At 44.9% G+C, this 15,176-nt stretch overlaps 1 protein-coding gene across 1 annotated transcript in view; it reads left to right on the top strand.

The window, feature by feature from the left end:
* The window catches only part of LOC132129673 (structural maintenance of chromosomes protein 1A-like), a 79,370-nt gene that overhangs the window by 15,985 nt on the left and 48,209 nt on the right, over positions 1–15,176 (top strand). Inside the window, exon 3 of the mRNA XM_059541325.1 lies at positions 147–259. Within this exon, the coding sequence (XP_059397308.1) occupies positions 147–259 (113 nt within the window). The remainder of the gene's footprint in view (positions 1–146; positions 260–15,176) is intronic.

Raw genomic sequence — 15,176 nt, 5'->3', positions numbered from 1 at the left:
GACTGCACTGTTCAGTTGCTTCAAAAACATGCTACAAGTAGGGTATTTCAGACCACAAGAGTAGACGATTTTATGATTAACTGTGCAGCCATAGAACAGAAAGTTCTTATAAATAAATTTTCCTGCTTTCTGTTTGTTTTTTGTAGGTTCCTCATCAGAGTACCGCATCAATAATAAAGTGGTGGGTCTGTCTGAATACAGCGATGAACTGGAGAAATTGGGAATCCTCATCAAGGCCAGAAACTTCCTTGTCTTTCAGGTTATTAGAGCTGCTTTTTGTAACTTTTAAATTTTAAAGTGTAAACTGTAATTCTCACAATACTAATTCATTATAGTTGGGGCTGTTTTGAGTATTTTATTTATTTATTATTTTTTTTTCTGAGTTCACATGACATGGTTCAAGTTTTCTGTGATTGTTTAGTCAGTCTGACCTAGGTCCAATATAGTTGCCTCGAGTGCAGAACATTCTTACATTTTGAAAAGCAATTATATTTTAACCTGTTGCACCAGAACGCTGGTGTCCTGAACGGCCCTAAACTCGCACATGTCAGTGTTTACGAATAGAATAAATGAAACGGGACAAATTTAATCTTGACAAACTCTATCATTATAAAGATCTAAGCCTCAAGCATCGACGACAGATCGCTGTTTTTAAATGGACATACTGTAAAAGTAGGCGTTGCACAGACTAATCGATTTCAGTGCTCTGCAATGACGCTTTAAGCTTGACGTCGACTAGTCGCCTGTCCTATAGAGGGCGCAACAGTATAATACATTTTTGAAGGACTTTCACATTTACGCACCGTTTCCAAACTGTTAAAATGATAAATAAATGTATGCTCTGAAGGGTCCACAAGACATGTGTGATTATACTACTGTCCTTAAAATTATTGAAAATAATTAAACTTTCAGTAATAAAAAAGCAAAGGAACAAATACAATAGAATAAAAAGATACAAATTAAACAAACTGTGCTTAATCTTTTTTATGCAAGTCTCAAGCAGTATGATTATTTCATTTATTCACTATACCATTTATTATTAATCTCATTTCAGTTTAAGTTTGATTTTAGTTTTGTATTTATTGCAGTTTATATGAAAAGGTTCATGTAGCGTGGTACAGCCTACTGCAGAAATGAATAATCAAGTGTAAAATAAAATATAGCCCGCTGTCACTTTAAGAGCCGCACAGATCCAAATTACCATTACACGTGTATTTTCATTATCAACTCTTTACATTCATTTATTACATGACCGACGAATGTATACATGAATAATCACAAAATCACACATTTTTCTCAGAAAATTAGAATACTGTGAAAAGGTTCTATATTGAAGACACCTGGTGCCACACTCTAATCAGCTAATTAACTCAAAATACCTGTAAAGGCCTTTAACCTGTTAGCCAGCACCCCCATTATGGGATTCACAGGTGAAGTTGCCCTACCTAATTTAAAATTGTAACCTTCAGTGTGTTCAGTGTGCTAATAAGTCTTCTCCCTCGACTGAGCCTGCATCTCCGCCGAAGGTGGTCGCGGACCCCGAGTGTGCACCCAATTTGGATCACCTCCAGGCTATATTAGATCAGTTGAAAGGGGACATTTGCTGTTTCTCTTTCCTGACTATACTTCATCAGTTGCGAAGAAACGTGCTGCATTCACGGACGTTAAACGTTTGTTACATTCGTGTCTTGGATTGAAGTTTGGATTGATGTTTCCCGCGATTTTGAAGATCACTCTTCCCGGTGGAGCTACACACAACTTTGAGGACCCAGCCACTGCAATAGACTTTGTCAAGGTGAACTTAAAGTCTGGTGTCTCTTGTGGAGCTACATTTTGAAAGCGGCTGGCAGCCTGTTTGGTAAACTGGGTGTTAATTTAACCCGTTTTCTGTTGGTAAGCTGCCCTGCTTTAAGTTTGTGTCACTTAGACTTGAGTAACTTTTCACATTTTTTTATACTGTGTTTGTTTATATATTTATTCTATGCTTCATTACAACTCGCATGAGCACTACTAGTTTGTGCTGTTAATGGAGCATGTTAGAATGTTTTTGGTAGTTTGTGGGATTTGCTCGCATCTTGTTTGGGAAGACGCTTCAGCTCGTGGGGTGGTGGGTGTGGGAAGTTCTCTCTTTTTCTCTCGCTGTGTGTTTTGGTTAGTCAGGTCGCACATGTTTTAATTTATTTCTGTGACTGTTACATTCAAACATTCCATGCTGCAGTGTGTACTAATACTTGACTGGCATGCAGCAGTCTAGGATGCCATGACATTCAGGGACAGGATTCAAATTTGTTAGCAGGAACTGTAATGGTTTAAATCAGCCTATTAAACGTAGCAAAGTTCTTCACCATCTTCAACAATTAGGTGCCCATATTTTTTTCCTTCAAGAGACTCACTTAAAATCTTCCCGCCATATCAGATTAAAGGGGAGGTGGGTCAGTCAAGTATTTCATTCTAGTTTTAATTTTAAATCTAGGGGTGTTGCAATTTTGATTCACAAATCGGTTCCTTTTGTGTGCTCTAATGTAATAGCTGACCCCAATGGGAGGTTTGTGATTGTAACAGGACAGCTATATAGTAATTCTGTGATTCTGGCCAATGTGTATGGTCCAAACTGGGACGACGACAATTTTTTCCATCAATTGTTCACCAAATTACCTGACATGTCCACACTTCTACTTATTATGGGGGGTGACTTCAACTGTTGGCTTGATCCTGTATTAGATCGTTCTTCTACTAGACCAGGTGTGCCCTCGAGGTCTTCTAAGACCATTTTATCCTTTATGGATGAGTTCTCGGTCACTGATCCATGGCGCTTTCTTAATCCGTCTGGTGAAATGTATTCTTTTTTTCTCTCATGTACTTCACTCTTTTTCTCGTATTGATTTTTTTTTTCACCTGGACAACAGTTTTCTCCATTCTGTTCAGTCTTGCTCTTACATACATAAGATGTGAAATTATTTCATACAGCAGCTATGAGAACAAACAACAGAATTTTTTTTAAAGGATTTGAGGTTGCGAATTTCCCAGCTTGATAATATCTATGCATCCTCCCCATCCCCTAACATATATAAGGATCGTCTCTCTCTTCAGGCTGAGTTTGATGTTCTTTCTACTAAAGAGATTGAGGAGCTCTTATTTAAGGATAAATATTGTTATTATGAATCTGGGGATAAGGCGACCAAACTTTTGGCCCATCAGCTTCGACAGGTTTCCTCCTCTCAGCAAATTCCACAAATTCATACTCCTTCTGGTGTAACAACCGATCCTAAAAAATTAATGATCAGTTTAAACTGTTTTACTCCTCTTTATATAATTCTGAGGTTGGGTCTGATCTGTCAGTCCTGAAGAGTTTTTTTGACTCACTGGAGTTGGTTATGGTAGATGCTGATATTGCTGAGCAGTTAGAGGGTCCAGTCACCATAGATGAACTTAAAAGGGCAACATTTTCTATGCAGTCTGGAAAATGTCCAGGTCCGGGATGGTTTTCCGACCGAGTTTTACAAGACCATTTTTGACAAATTAGTACCAGTCTTATTAGAAATTTTCAATGAATCTTTTACTCTTTCTAAATTACCTCACACTCTTAATCAGGCCTCCATATCATTACTCTTAAAAAAGAATAAGGACCCTCTTTCCTGCTCAAGTTACCGTCCAATTAGTCTTTTATCTGTAGATGTAAAACTTCTGTCTAAATTATTTGCTCTGCGACTGGAATCAGTTTTGCCTTTGATAATCTCTCCTGATCAGACAGGTTTTGTCCAGAACAGACATGGGTTCTTTAATCTCAGACGACTTCTCAATGTTGTTTATAATCCTTCCACTTCAATGGGGCCGGAAGCCGTAATCTCATTAGACGCGGAGAAGGCTTCTGACAGAGTGGAGTGGAACTACCTTTTTTACGCTTTGGAGAAATTTGGTTTTGGCCAGGAGTTCATTTCTTGGATTAAGCTGCTCTATTCATCCCCTGTGGCTTCTGTCAGAACTAATGACACCCATTAAGATTATTTCCCTTTGCACTGCTCCACTCGTCAGGGCTGTCCTCTGAGTCCTCTTTTATTTGCTGTTGCTATTTAACCTCTGGCTATTGCACTTCTGTCAGAGCCACGCATCACTGGAATAACAAGATATGGTCTTGAACAGAAGGTCTCCTTCTATGCCGATGACTTATTATATGTGTCCAATCTTTCTGTCTCAGTTCCAGCTGCTCTTGACATCCTTAGGTCATTTGGTCAGATTTCAGGCTATAAACTAAATTTGGACAAGAGTGAGCTGTTTCCTTTAAATCAAGATGCCCAAAATGTGACTCAGGGTTTCCCATTCAAAATTGTCCCATTTGGCTCTAAATACCTTGGTATCCAGATTAGAGACCGATTTAAGGATTTGTTTGATTATAATTTTGCCCCTTTGTTAGATCAGATACGGATGGACTTTCAACGGTGGTCATTGTTGTCTCTTTCCCTTGTGGCCAGGCTCAATTCGGTTAAGATGAATATCCTCCCCAAACTGTCATATCTCTTCCAGTGCATACCTATCTTTCTTCGTCAGTCTTTTTTTCACAAATTAGACAAGTTAATCACTGAGTTTATATGGAACAGGAAGGTCCCTCGTTTGCGAAAGGAGCTGTTGCAGAGACCTAAGACCCCTTGGGGGCTTGGCCCTTCCCAACTTGAGGTTTTATTACTGGGCTTCCATCCTTAGAGTAATTCAGCTTTGGATTTCTCTGGAGGGGGCACCAGTTCCTCCTACATGGTTGAGTATGGAGATGGTTTCTGTTAAACCTGCTTCGTTGACTGCTCTCATTCATGCTCCTCATAGCTTTTCTCCCTCCCTTTTTTGCAACATTATTTTAATTAAATCCATTATTAAAATTTGGAAGCAATTTCGACGCTACTTTGGTCTACAGACCTTCTCTTTCCTAGCACCTTTATCAGCTAACCCGGTTCTCTTACGAGAGTTCTCTCGTACTGCGTCTTAGCTAAGACGCTACGGGAAAAGTCTCTTTTCACGAAATACTGAAGCAAAAAATTATCCTTAATTTTGAATTGTTGTAAAGCGCATTTGCAGCAGCACACAGCCATAGGCGAGACGGCTTGCTCGCTCATTGGCTGCTCTGCGGCAACTGCAGAAGCCTATCGAGCGCAGGCTGATGCAACATCAGACCAATAAGGGCGCTTCCCGCCCTTCATGCCACTTCCCGCCGAAACGGGTGTGGCCTAACCCTATAAAAGGAGCTCGAAAAGGCTGACTCACCTGATTTTTCATCTCTTCAGCGAAGCTCACGCATCGTTGGATCACGAAGGAAGCAAGCGCCGTCTGATAAGCATCTCAGCGGGACGAGCCACTTCTGAAGCCGCTGGCCTTCGCCGCCTTCCACTGCCGTTCCTGCTGCGCTCGTTCCGGTGCCGGCGTTCCTGCTTCATCGCGACAGCATCAGCAACGCAGCTCGGGACCCCGTTCTCGCTCTACCAGCCGTCGCCCCGCGCCGCGGTAGTCACGGCAGAGGATTACAAGGAAGCCGGAAGCCCGAAGTCATCCTAGCACTTCTAGGAAAGCGCCGGTGTACGAGTTCCGCTGTGGCCGAGCTCCCACCCAAGCGCACCGCTGTTGCAGTTCCAGGAATTGTGACTGTCTCAGCGTTTTCTGCAACGCGCAAGCCTGCACAGTTGCCCGCTTGCCTGCACACAAAAGCCGTTATCACGGCTACCCAGATATTTCCCGAAAAGAGTGTTATTTCTGGTGTTTCGGCCACGGCCGATGGTGCTATAAATGTAGTGACGATGCCCACTCCTCAGTGCCCATCTCCACATATAAGCACAGCCCTGCACACAGGGCTCGCGCCCATAAGATCGACTCAGGTCGGTCGCGCGCGCTACATAGTAAACGTGTCCACTCTTCAGTGCCCACAAACACTATGTCACACACGGCGCGCTGTTTCTGTAAAAACGAAACCCGTGCACGTACGCTCTGCCCAGGCAGACAGCGAGTCGAAAGCAGTAAATGTGCACGCTTACAGCCCACAGTTACTCGCAGACATCACGAGTCCCACGGGACCCGCTCAGCCCTCCCTCAATCGGTTAAGCACCGTGGCGGGGTCGAGGAAGAGCGATCTGCCCGCTGTGATCAGCGCGCTCCCCGCCTCAAATGTCACAGGCATAACGCCCATGTTACAGCACATCGAAGCGCTGCCGTCGCCCAGTCAACAGAGCGCGCTTCGCATCCAGCCCTTAGCCATTCATGCAGATGCTTGGTCAGCACTTCCAGGGGTTTCGGATTGGGTGCTAGACATTATAAAGAGAGGCTACATGCTACGGCTACACTACGGTCAAAACAGAAGTAGCACACCTACTTCGGGCCGAAATATCAAAACTGTTGAGCAAAGGGGCTGTGGAGCCTGTATCTCAAGCTCAAAGCAAAGGGGGGCTGTACAGCAGATACTTTCTAGTGCCCAAGAAAGACAGGGGTCTCAGGCCCATACTGGATCTAAGACAGCTGAACAAGGCATTGGTGAAACAGTTTCAGAATGCTTACGACCAGGAAACTCCTCGCGCATGTTCGCAGAGGAGACTGGTTCATGTCAATAGATCTGAATGACGCGTATTTTCAAATACAGATAGCGTCACGTCACAGGCGATACTTGATATTCGCCTTCGAGGGCCAGACATACCAGTTTACAGTCCTGCCGTTCGGCTTATCCGTGGCTCCTCGTACGTTTACGAGGTGCATGGACGCAGCGCTCGCTCCTCTCAGACTCAGAGGCATGCGAGTGCTAAACTATTTGGACGACTGGCTGATTCTGGCTCAATCACGATCAGAGCTCGTGGAACACGGGGCCATTTTACTCGATCACCTCGAGAAGCTCGGTCTCAGTGTCAACTGGACGAAGAGTTCGCTGAACCCCAGTCAGACGATACTGTTCTTGGGTATAGCTCTGGACTCACGTTCCATGACTGTGCGGCTGTCACCACAGCGCGCGTTGGGCATTCAGCGCGCAGCGAGTTCTCTCCGCTGCGGCGCGACCGTCTCGCTCAGAGGATTTCAGAAGATGCTGGGTCTCATGGCCTCAGCATCTCCAGTTCTTTGGTTGGTCCGCATGCGCCCCCTGCAGTTCTGGCTGAGAGCGCGAGTACCGCACGGGGCGTGGATATCTGGTCGGCTGCGTGTCAGGGTCAATCAGAGCTGCGTTACGGCCCTGAAACCCTGGACAGCGAACGACTGGTACCAATCAGGTGTAAGCCTGGGGACTTCCTCGAAAGTGAAGATGGTGTCAACGGATGCCTCCACTTCGTGATGGGGAGTGCTGCTCAAGGGCAGACCGTCCTTTGGCCTGTGGTCAGAACGGGAAAAGCTCCAACATATCAACTGTCTGGAAATGCTGGCAGTGGAGAACGCGCTGACACGTTTTTGTCCCCGAATCAAAGGCCACCACGTCTTAGTTGTGGCCGGAGTTGTGGTCCCTCCATGTGTGGGCGCTCAACGGTTACCCGCTGATCTCTCAGTGGGAGTGCTAAATACCATCACTCAGGCTAGAGCTCCGTCGACACGACGGCTGTATGCCTCGAAGTGGTCGGTGTTCTCCAGCTGGTGCACAGCTCGGGGATGTTCACCCCTTAGTTGTGAGGTGACGGAGGTTCTCTCCTTCCTACAGGAGCTGTTGGATAAGGGCAGAGCCCCCTCCACGCTCAAAGTTAACGTGGCGGCTATCGCAGCGTTTTCTGAGACAGCGCTCGATCAGTCAATAGGAAGGAACGATTTGGTTATCCGCTTCCTTAGAGGAGCTAGGAGGCTGAATCCTCCCAGACCTCCGTCAGTCCCTGTATGGGACCTCGTGACGGTTTTGGAGGACATGAAAGGTTCCCCTTTCGAGCCTATCCTAACGATTTGCCTCAAGCATCTGTCGTTCAAGACAGTGTTCTTGTTGGCTCTCGCTTCAGTGAAGCGTGTGGGTGACCTGCACGCGCTCTCGGTGAGCCCGTCGTGCTTGGAGTTTTGGCCTAATGACTCAAGGGTCATACTCAAACCTAGGCACGGTTATGTGCCGAAATCCCTCAACACGCCGTTTCGGGCTCAGGTTATTGCCCTGTCTGCCCTGTCGGTGTCAGGAGAGGATGGAGACTCGAGTCTTCTTTGCCCTGTTAGGGCTTTAAGAGCTTATGTGTCTCGCTCCGCTGTCTTTAGACGGACTGAGCAGCTGTTTGTCTCGTTCAGTGGACGTTCCAAAGGAATGGCTGTTTCGAGACAGAGCCTATCCAGATGGATAGTTGATGCCATAACGTTAGCTTACGCTTCCAGGGGCCTTCAGTGCCCACTGGGCGTCAGAGCACATTCCACAAGAGACGTCGCCTCATCGTGGGCGTGGTCTACTGGGATCTCCTTGCAGGATATATGTATGGCGGCAGGTTGGGCCTCGCCGTCTACATTTATCAGGTTCTATAACCTGGAGGTTCCCGCCTTGCAAGCAAGGCTGCTGTCGGTATAGTCAAATCAGGGCCCTGATTGGAACTCTGAGATCGCGAGCGTTATGCGCTGCCGACTGTTATATGGGCAATGTAAGTGATGGCCCAGTGGTCAGGGAGAATAATTTGAACAAGCGGGCAGAGGTTCAGTGGATCTCCAAACGGTGGTTTATTATAATGAGAGAAAAAAAAAATATTTACATTGAAAGATACAAACAAGACAAAACAAAAACTTCAACAATGTGCAAAAAGGCTACACCAATAATTCGGTCCAATTCGCAACAGTATCACACCTCCAGCCTTAAACAGACCAAGACTCCTGATAGTCTCTACAGTTCCCTATTTATAAGGGCTAACTCCACCCTCAGCCTGTTCCAAATGAACAAGCAGGGAATACACATACAACACATTATACACCAAAAAATAAAAATAATAAAACACTAAACATATTCACAAATAACACTGTGTAAACCCATGGGTACTTAACCACCAACACACTAAACCAAAAAAAAAAAGGAAATGAAAAGGGAAAAATTGCTTACCAGATATTCCCCCACCCCCATACAAAATTACCAATGGTTCAGTCCAATTAGCCAATGCTAATGCTACAAAAACATGTTTGAATCAAACGGACTGTTTGATGGTGCAGCATGGGATGAGACCAGTAGGCCAACAGCCAAAACAAAGTTTTTGGGGGTAATTCTTTCAAGAAATAAAAGGTAATTCTGATTGCAATTATACCTGGTTGTGAAGTTATTAAAGAAAATTACTCATTGAATTAAACAGAAAACAAAATGTATATCAGATTCATTTCAAATGGGGGAAACACATTACAACATCATTCTGATCTTAAAAGATGGTAAATGCCGGCATAATCAGATAGTGATGTGTGCATGTGTATCAAGTCCATGTAATTCATGTCCTGTCACCAAGCTTAACTTGTGACATTTCCCCCCCCTTCTCCAGACACCTTGTGAGGTGTCCGTGAAAGATAGTCTGCAGTACAGTTTTGGGTGCCTGATCTATAAAGGACTTCAAAATCAAATGGTTGAATAGCTAAAAACCACCTTGTAATCCTAGAATTAGTGTCTCTCATTTGCCCCAACCAGGACAGGGCCCGATGATCAGTTTCCAGTCTAAATTTCCGGCCCAGCAAATAATAACGTAGGGAGTCCAGGGCCCATATAATAGCCAAACACTCCTTCTCCACCGTAGAGTACCTAGACTCACGGGGAAGGAGCTTCCTACTAATGTAAGCCACCGGTCTTAATTGTCCTGACTGCCCCTGTAACAAAACGGCTCCAATGCCGTGCTCCGAAGCATCGGTTTGCACAGTAAACTCCTGTTCAAAATCAGGACTCTGCAGTATTGGCTCCTTGCATAGAGTGTCTTTTAAGCCCTGAAAAGCAAGTTCACATTCATCAGTCCACACCACCTTGTTTGGTTTGTCCTTTTTGGTGAGACTGGTCAGTGCAGCAGCTTGTGCAGAAAAGTTTGGTATAAACCGTCTATACCATCCACTGAGTCCAAGGAAGGACCGCACTTGTTTCTTCATCTGTGGTCTTCCAGCAGACTTAATAGCCTCAATTTTGCTGACTTGAGGCCGAATCATTCCATGACCCAGAACGAATCCCAGATATTGTGTTTCTTGCTTGGCCAAAAAACACTTGTCAAGGCAAAGGGTGAGTCCTGCACTTTTAATCCTCCCTAGAACATCTTTCAGATGAAGCAGATGTTCTTCCCATTACTTGCTATAGACGACAATGTCATCTAGATAAGCCGCTCCATATCCCTCTGTACCTTGTAGGAGCTGATCCATCATTCGTTGAAAGGTGGATGGTGCCCCATGGATGCCAAAAGGTAATACCCGGAAATGGAAGTGCCCAAATGGTGTTCGGAAGACTGTCACTTCCATGTCCCTGGGCATGGGATAGGAGTCAAATTTACTGACGCTGTTTACCTTCCGAAAGTCCAAGCAGAAACGAAGGCTGCCATCCTTCTTGGGCACCAAGATGACTGGACTACTCCACTTACTGGCAGATGGCTCTATGACCCCCAGATTCTGCATGGATTCTAACTCCTCTTTAAAGGCAGGCAAGAGTCGTTCTGGTATTCTGTAAACAGGTTGGCGAATGGGTTTAGCATTGTGCAGGGTAATGTGGTGTGATACCATTTTGGTCAGACCAGGTGTCTCTTTGAATAGACCCGGTGGTATCAGGTCCAGTAATTGCTTTTTTCCATGTTCGGATAGGTGGCACAAATCTAGTTGAGCAGATTGGCGAGGAAGAGGGAAGTATTGTTCCTCTACCTCCTCTTCGTCCTCCACTGCTCGAATGAACAAGGATTTCTCTGGGCTTGATTCACTGGTGCTAGTTGGAGAAACAGAGGATGGAGGTTGCACATGCCATCTTTTTAGTAGATTAACATGAAATGTCAACAAAGGCTTGCTTCTCGATGGAATGTAAACTTCACATGTGACTGGGCCTACCTTCCGTTGGACCCGGTAAGGGCCCTGCCACTTGGCCAGTAGCTTGTTTTCTGAATTAGGCAGAAGTAACAATACCTCATCTCCTTCTTCAAAGCTGCGGGTTCTGGCTGTTTGATCATACCATTCCTTTTGACGTGCTTGGTTCTGAAGAAGGTTTTTTCGAGCCATAGCTGTAGTTTTCTCCAACTGTTCTCTCATCTTTAGGACATAAGAAATAATGTTTATTTGACCTGGCTTTGCTGATGCTTCCCAGGATTCTCTTAAAACATCAAGAGGACCTCTGACTGGGTGAGCATAGAGGAGTTCAAAGGGAGAAAATCCTGTTGATGCTTGGGGTACCTCCCGATACGCAAACAACAGGTATGGCAACCACTTGCCCCAATCTTTCCCAGTCTCTGAAACAAACTTTTTCAGCATATTTTTTTGAGTTTTGTTGAACCTTTCAACCAAGCCATCTGTCTGAGGATGATAAGGGGTAGTCCTTACTCTCTTAATTCCTAAGAGTTGATAAACCTGGTGCAGGGTGCGACTCGTGAAATTTGGTCCTTGATCTGTTAGGACCTCCTTAGGTATGCCTACTTGAGTGAAGAATCTGAGAAGTGCAGTTGCTACCTGCTTAGCAGTGACTTCTCTGAGAGGATAAGCCTCGGGATACCTAGTGGCATAGTCACAGATAACAAGAATGAACCTGTTCCCTGACTGGCTCCTTTCTAGTGGACCTATCACATCTACTCCAATACGCTCAAAAGGCATATCAATGACAGGTAATGGGTGCAGCGGTGCATAGGGAGGTTTATAACTAGTTGTGAGCTGACACTCGGGGCAAAACTTACAGTACTCTTTCACTTCAGTATACATCTTAGGCCAGTAAAACCTCTTAGAAACTCTCATAAGGGTCTTCATGAAACCTAAATGACCAGACCAGGGAATCGTGTGTCCGAGCTCAAGCACCTCCTTCCTGTATGCTTTAGGTACAACCAACTGAGTTCCTTCCTCCCTACTCTTCCTATAGAGAAGGCCCGCCTTAAGAACATACGTTTCTCCCAGGCCATGCAAGAGACAACCCTTTCCAGCTTGCTTAAAGAACTCAACCAGAGAGGTGTCTTCCTTTTGTAACTTAGCTAAGTTGTTGGGTATAGTTACATCAGACTCTGTTAGTTCAGGTTCCCCTAAATCTAGATCAACATGGTCAGCGTTGTCAATAAGTCCCTTCACCTCCTCCCTACGCCTCGCTAACCTCTCTTCATCAGTGGGCTTAAGCTCTGCCTCTATGTCAGCAGTTGAAAAAGGCATCTCATTCAAAGCATTAATCTCTGTCTCCTGCCTTTTATGCTGGGTTTGGGCCCTTGTAAACTACCCCACACCAAGTGCTGCTCTGCACTAGATCTAACAAAATAGGGACATCAGTACCCAACAAAATGGGGAAGGGGAGATTGGTGGCTACCCCCACACCCATCAGATAAGGCTGGTTGTGTATTTCAATATATACGTCTGCTGTGGGTAACTCTGTTCTATTTCCATGTACACAGACAATGGAGACGGTTTCCTCCTCATTCCACATATCTCTAGGGATGTACCGAGACTGTACCAGCGTACGGGAGCAACCTGTGTCTATTAGAGCAGTGAGTGGTTTACCATTAAGCAAGACGGTTACAGTGGGCTCTGGGTTGTGGGCATGGGTGGGGGAATGATTAGGACGGGGCACCCAACAAAGACTGGTGGTTTTGGGCTTTTTCAAGGGGCAAAAAGGGCTAGTATGACCACGTTCTCCACAATTAAAACACTCAACATCGGTCCTGTCAGAATGTTGTCCTACTTGTGGGGCCTTAGCAGTATAAGTCTTATTGTGGATGGGCTTCAGGATCTTGGCTGGACTAGTGGTATACGAGTTTAAACCAGCCCCAGTTCCTTCAGACTTACCCCTGCCAGGATGTATCATGCCTGCATATCGATAGTTGCCAGGGCCTTTCCGTGCTGCAATGTAGGCCTCCACATGTGTAGCAGCTTCTTTAGCAGTGAAGGGATTCCTTTCTTTGACCCAAGTCCTTATTTCCGGGTAGAGCACTCGCAAGTATTGCTCTAACACCAAAGTCTCCATAATGTCCTCCTTGTCGCAGCTGTCAAACTCTACCCATTTGCAGAACAGATCCTTGAGGCGTACATAAAGTTCTCTGGGAGTTTCCTCTACTGGAGTCTCACACCCTCGGAATCTCAGTCTATAGGTTTCAGAGTTGATTTCATATTTTGACAAGATTGCCTGTTTGACCGCATTATAATCCTGCGTCAATATTGGATCCATAGAGACAAAAGCACTCCGTGCTTTACCAGTCAACAGCGGGATAAGGCGTATAGCCCAGTCCTCCTTTGGCCATTTTACGACTTCTGCGAGTCGTTCAAAGCTTGTGAGGTAATGCTCAATGTCGTCGTTGTCTTCCAGCCTTGTCATACGTAGCTCTTGGTCCATTACTCGAGCTGATTTACCCGAAGTAGACACACCAGCCCTGGTGTGTTCAAAGTCAAGCTGTATCTGGCTGACCTGATGCTGGAGGACCTTGTATTGTTGTTCCCGACGGGCCGTTTCTCTCTCTTGCCTGTCATCACGATCTCGCTGATATTCCATAAAGCTCTGGAACATCTTGGAAAGACTGGTGATGGCTGCTTCTCCTCCAGATGAAGTAACTTCAGCAGCAGACGAACTTCCACTTGCACCTTGTCCCATATCTTGCTCATTGCCCTCCTCAGGCTGACCCCTCAGCTTTGGTGGCATCTCAATGAGCAAAAATAATCCAGCTTGTTTATGACCAGGGCTATCCCACTTCTGACACCAACTGTAAGTGATGGCCCAGTAGTCAGGGAGAATAATTTGAACAAGCGGGCAGAGGTTCAGTGGATCTCCAAACGGTGGTTTATTATAATGAGAGAAAAAAAATATATATTTATATTGAAAGATACAAACAAGACAAAACAAAAACTGCAACAATGTGCAAAAAGGCTACACCAATAATTCGGTCCAATTCGCAACAGTATCACACCTCCAGCCTTAAACAGACCAAGACTCCTGATAGTCTCTACAGTTCCCTATTTATAAGGGCTAACTCCACCCTCAGCCTGTTCCAAATGAACAAGCAGGGAATACACATACAACACATTATACACCAAAAAATAAAAATATTAAAACACTAAACATATTTACAAATAACGCTGTGTAAACCCATGGGTACTTAACCACCAACACACTTAACCAAAAAAAAAAGGAAATGAAAAGGGAAAAATTGCTTACCAGATATTCCCCCACCCCCATACAAAATTACCAATGGTTCAGTCCAATTAGCCAATGCTAATGCTACAAAAACATGTTTGAATCAAACGGACTGTTTGATGGTGCAGCATGGGATGAGACCAGTAGGCCAACAGCCAAAACAAAGTTTTTGGGGGTAATTCTTTCAAGAAATAAAAGGTAATTCTGATTGCAATTATACCTGGTTGTGAAGTTATTAAAGAAAATTAATCATTGAATTAAACAGAAAACTAAATGTATATCAGATTCATTTCAAATGGGGGAAACACATTACAACATCATTCTGATCTTAAAAGATGGTAAATGCAGGCATAATCAGATAGTGATGTGTGCATGTGTATCAAGTCCATGTAATTCATGTCCTGTCACCAAGCTTAACTTGTGACAGGCAGTATTGCGTAAGACCCGCATTACCACATTGGTCAGGCCTTGCCTCGACTGTGTGATGTCATATTGCCGCGTCTACGGGCGCTGCTAGATATGGGACGGTGGGTCCCCCCCCCTCCTGTCCTGGACTCTCTGTGAGTCCCTCGGGTGACTGTGCACTGTAAATCCTGGGCGTTGCTTCCAGGTTTATTGGTGTGTGATCCCTGTGCGCACGGCGCTTTACATGGGGTTCCCGTAGCGTCTTAGCTAAGACGCAGTACCAGAGAACTCTCAAGTTGATAGACTGGTGTTTCTTGCCAACCATATTAAGAAATGAATTAGGCTAGGCTATATGCCTTACTCCTGCTGCTGTTTAAGTTGTCACGTTATTGTTTGTGCCTATTCTGAATCGTTTTTTCTTTTCTTTTTTCATTTAGCCTGATGTTGTGGGATATGCATAGTGGCACTTCATACAAATAGAAGTTGATAACCTGCTGTTTCAAACATTAAGTAAAAAAATAATAATAATCCAGATAGTCCTGTTTATGACCCACTGTTAAACTTTTGTGAT

The sequence above is a fragment of the Carassius carassius genome, chromosome 46, assembly GCF_963082965.1.
Source record: "Carassius carassius chromosome 46, fCarCar2.1, whole genome shotgun sequence".
NCBI lineage: Eukaryota > Metazoa > Chordata > Actinopteri > Cypriniformes > Cyprinidae > Carassius > Carassius carassius.
The sequence above is the reverse complement of the archived record's forward strand: the minus strand, read 5'-3'. Positions and strand labels throughout refer to the sequence as shown.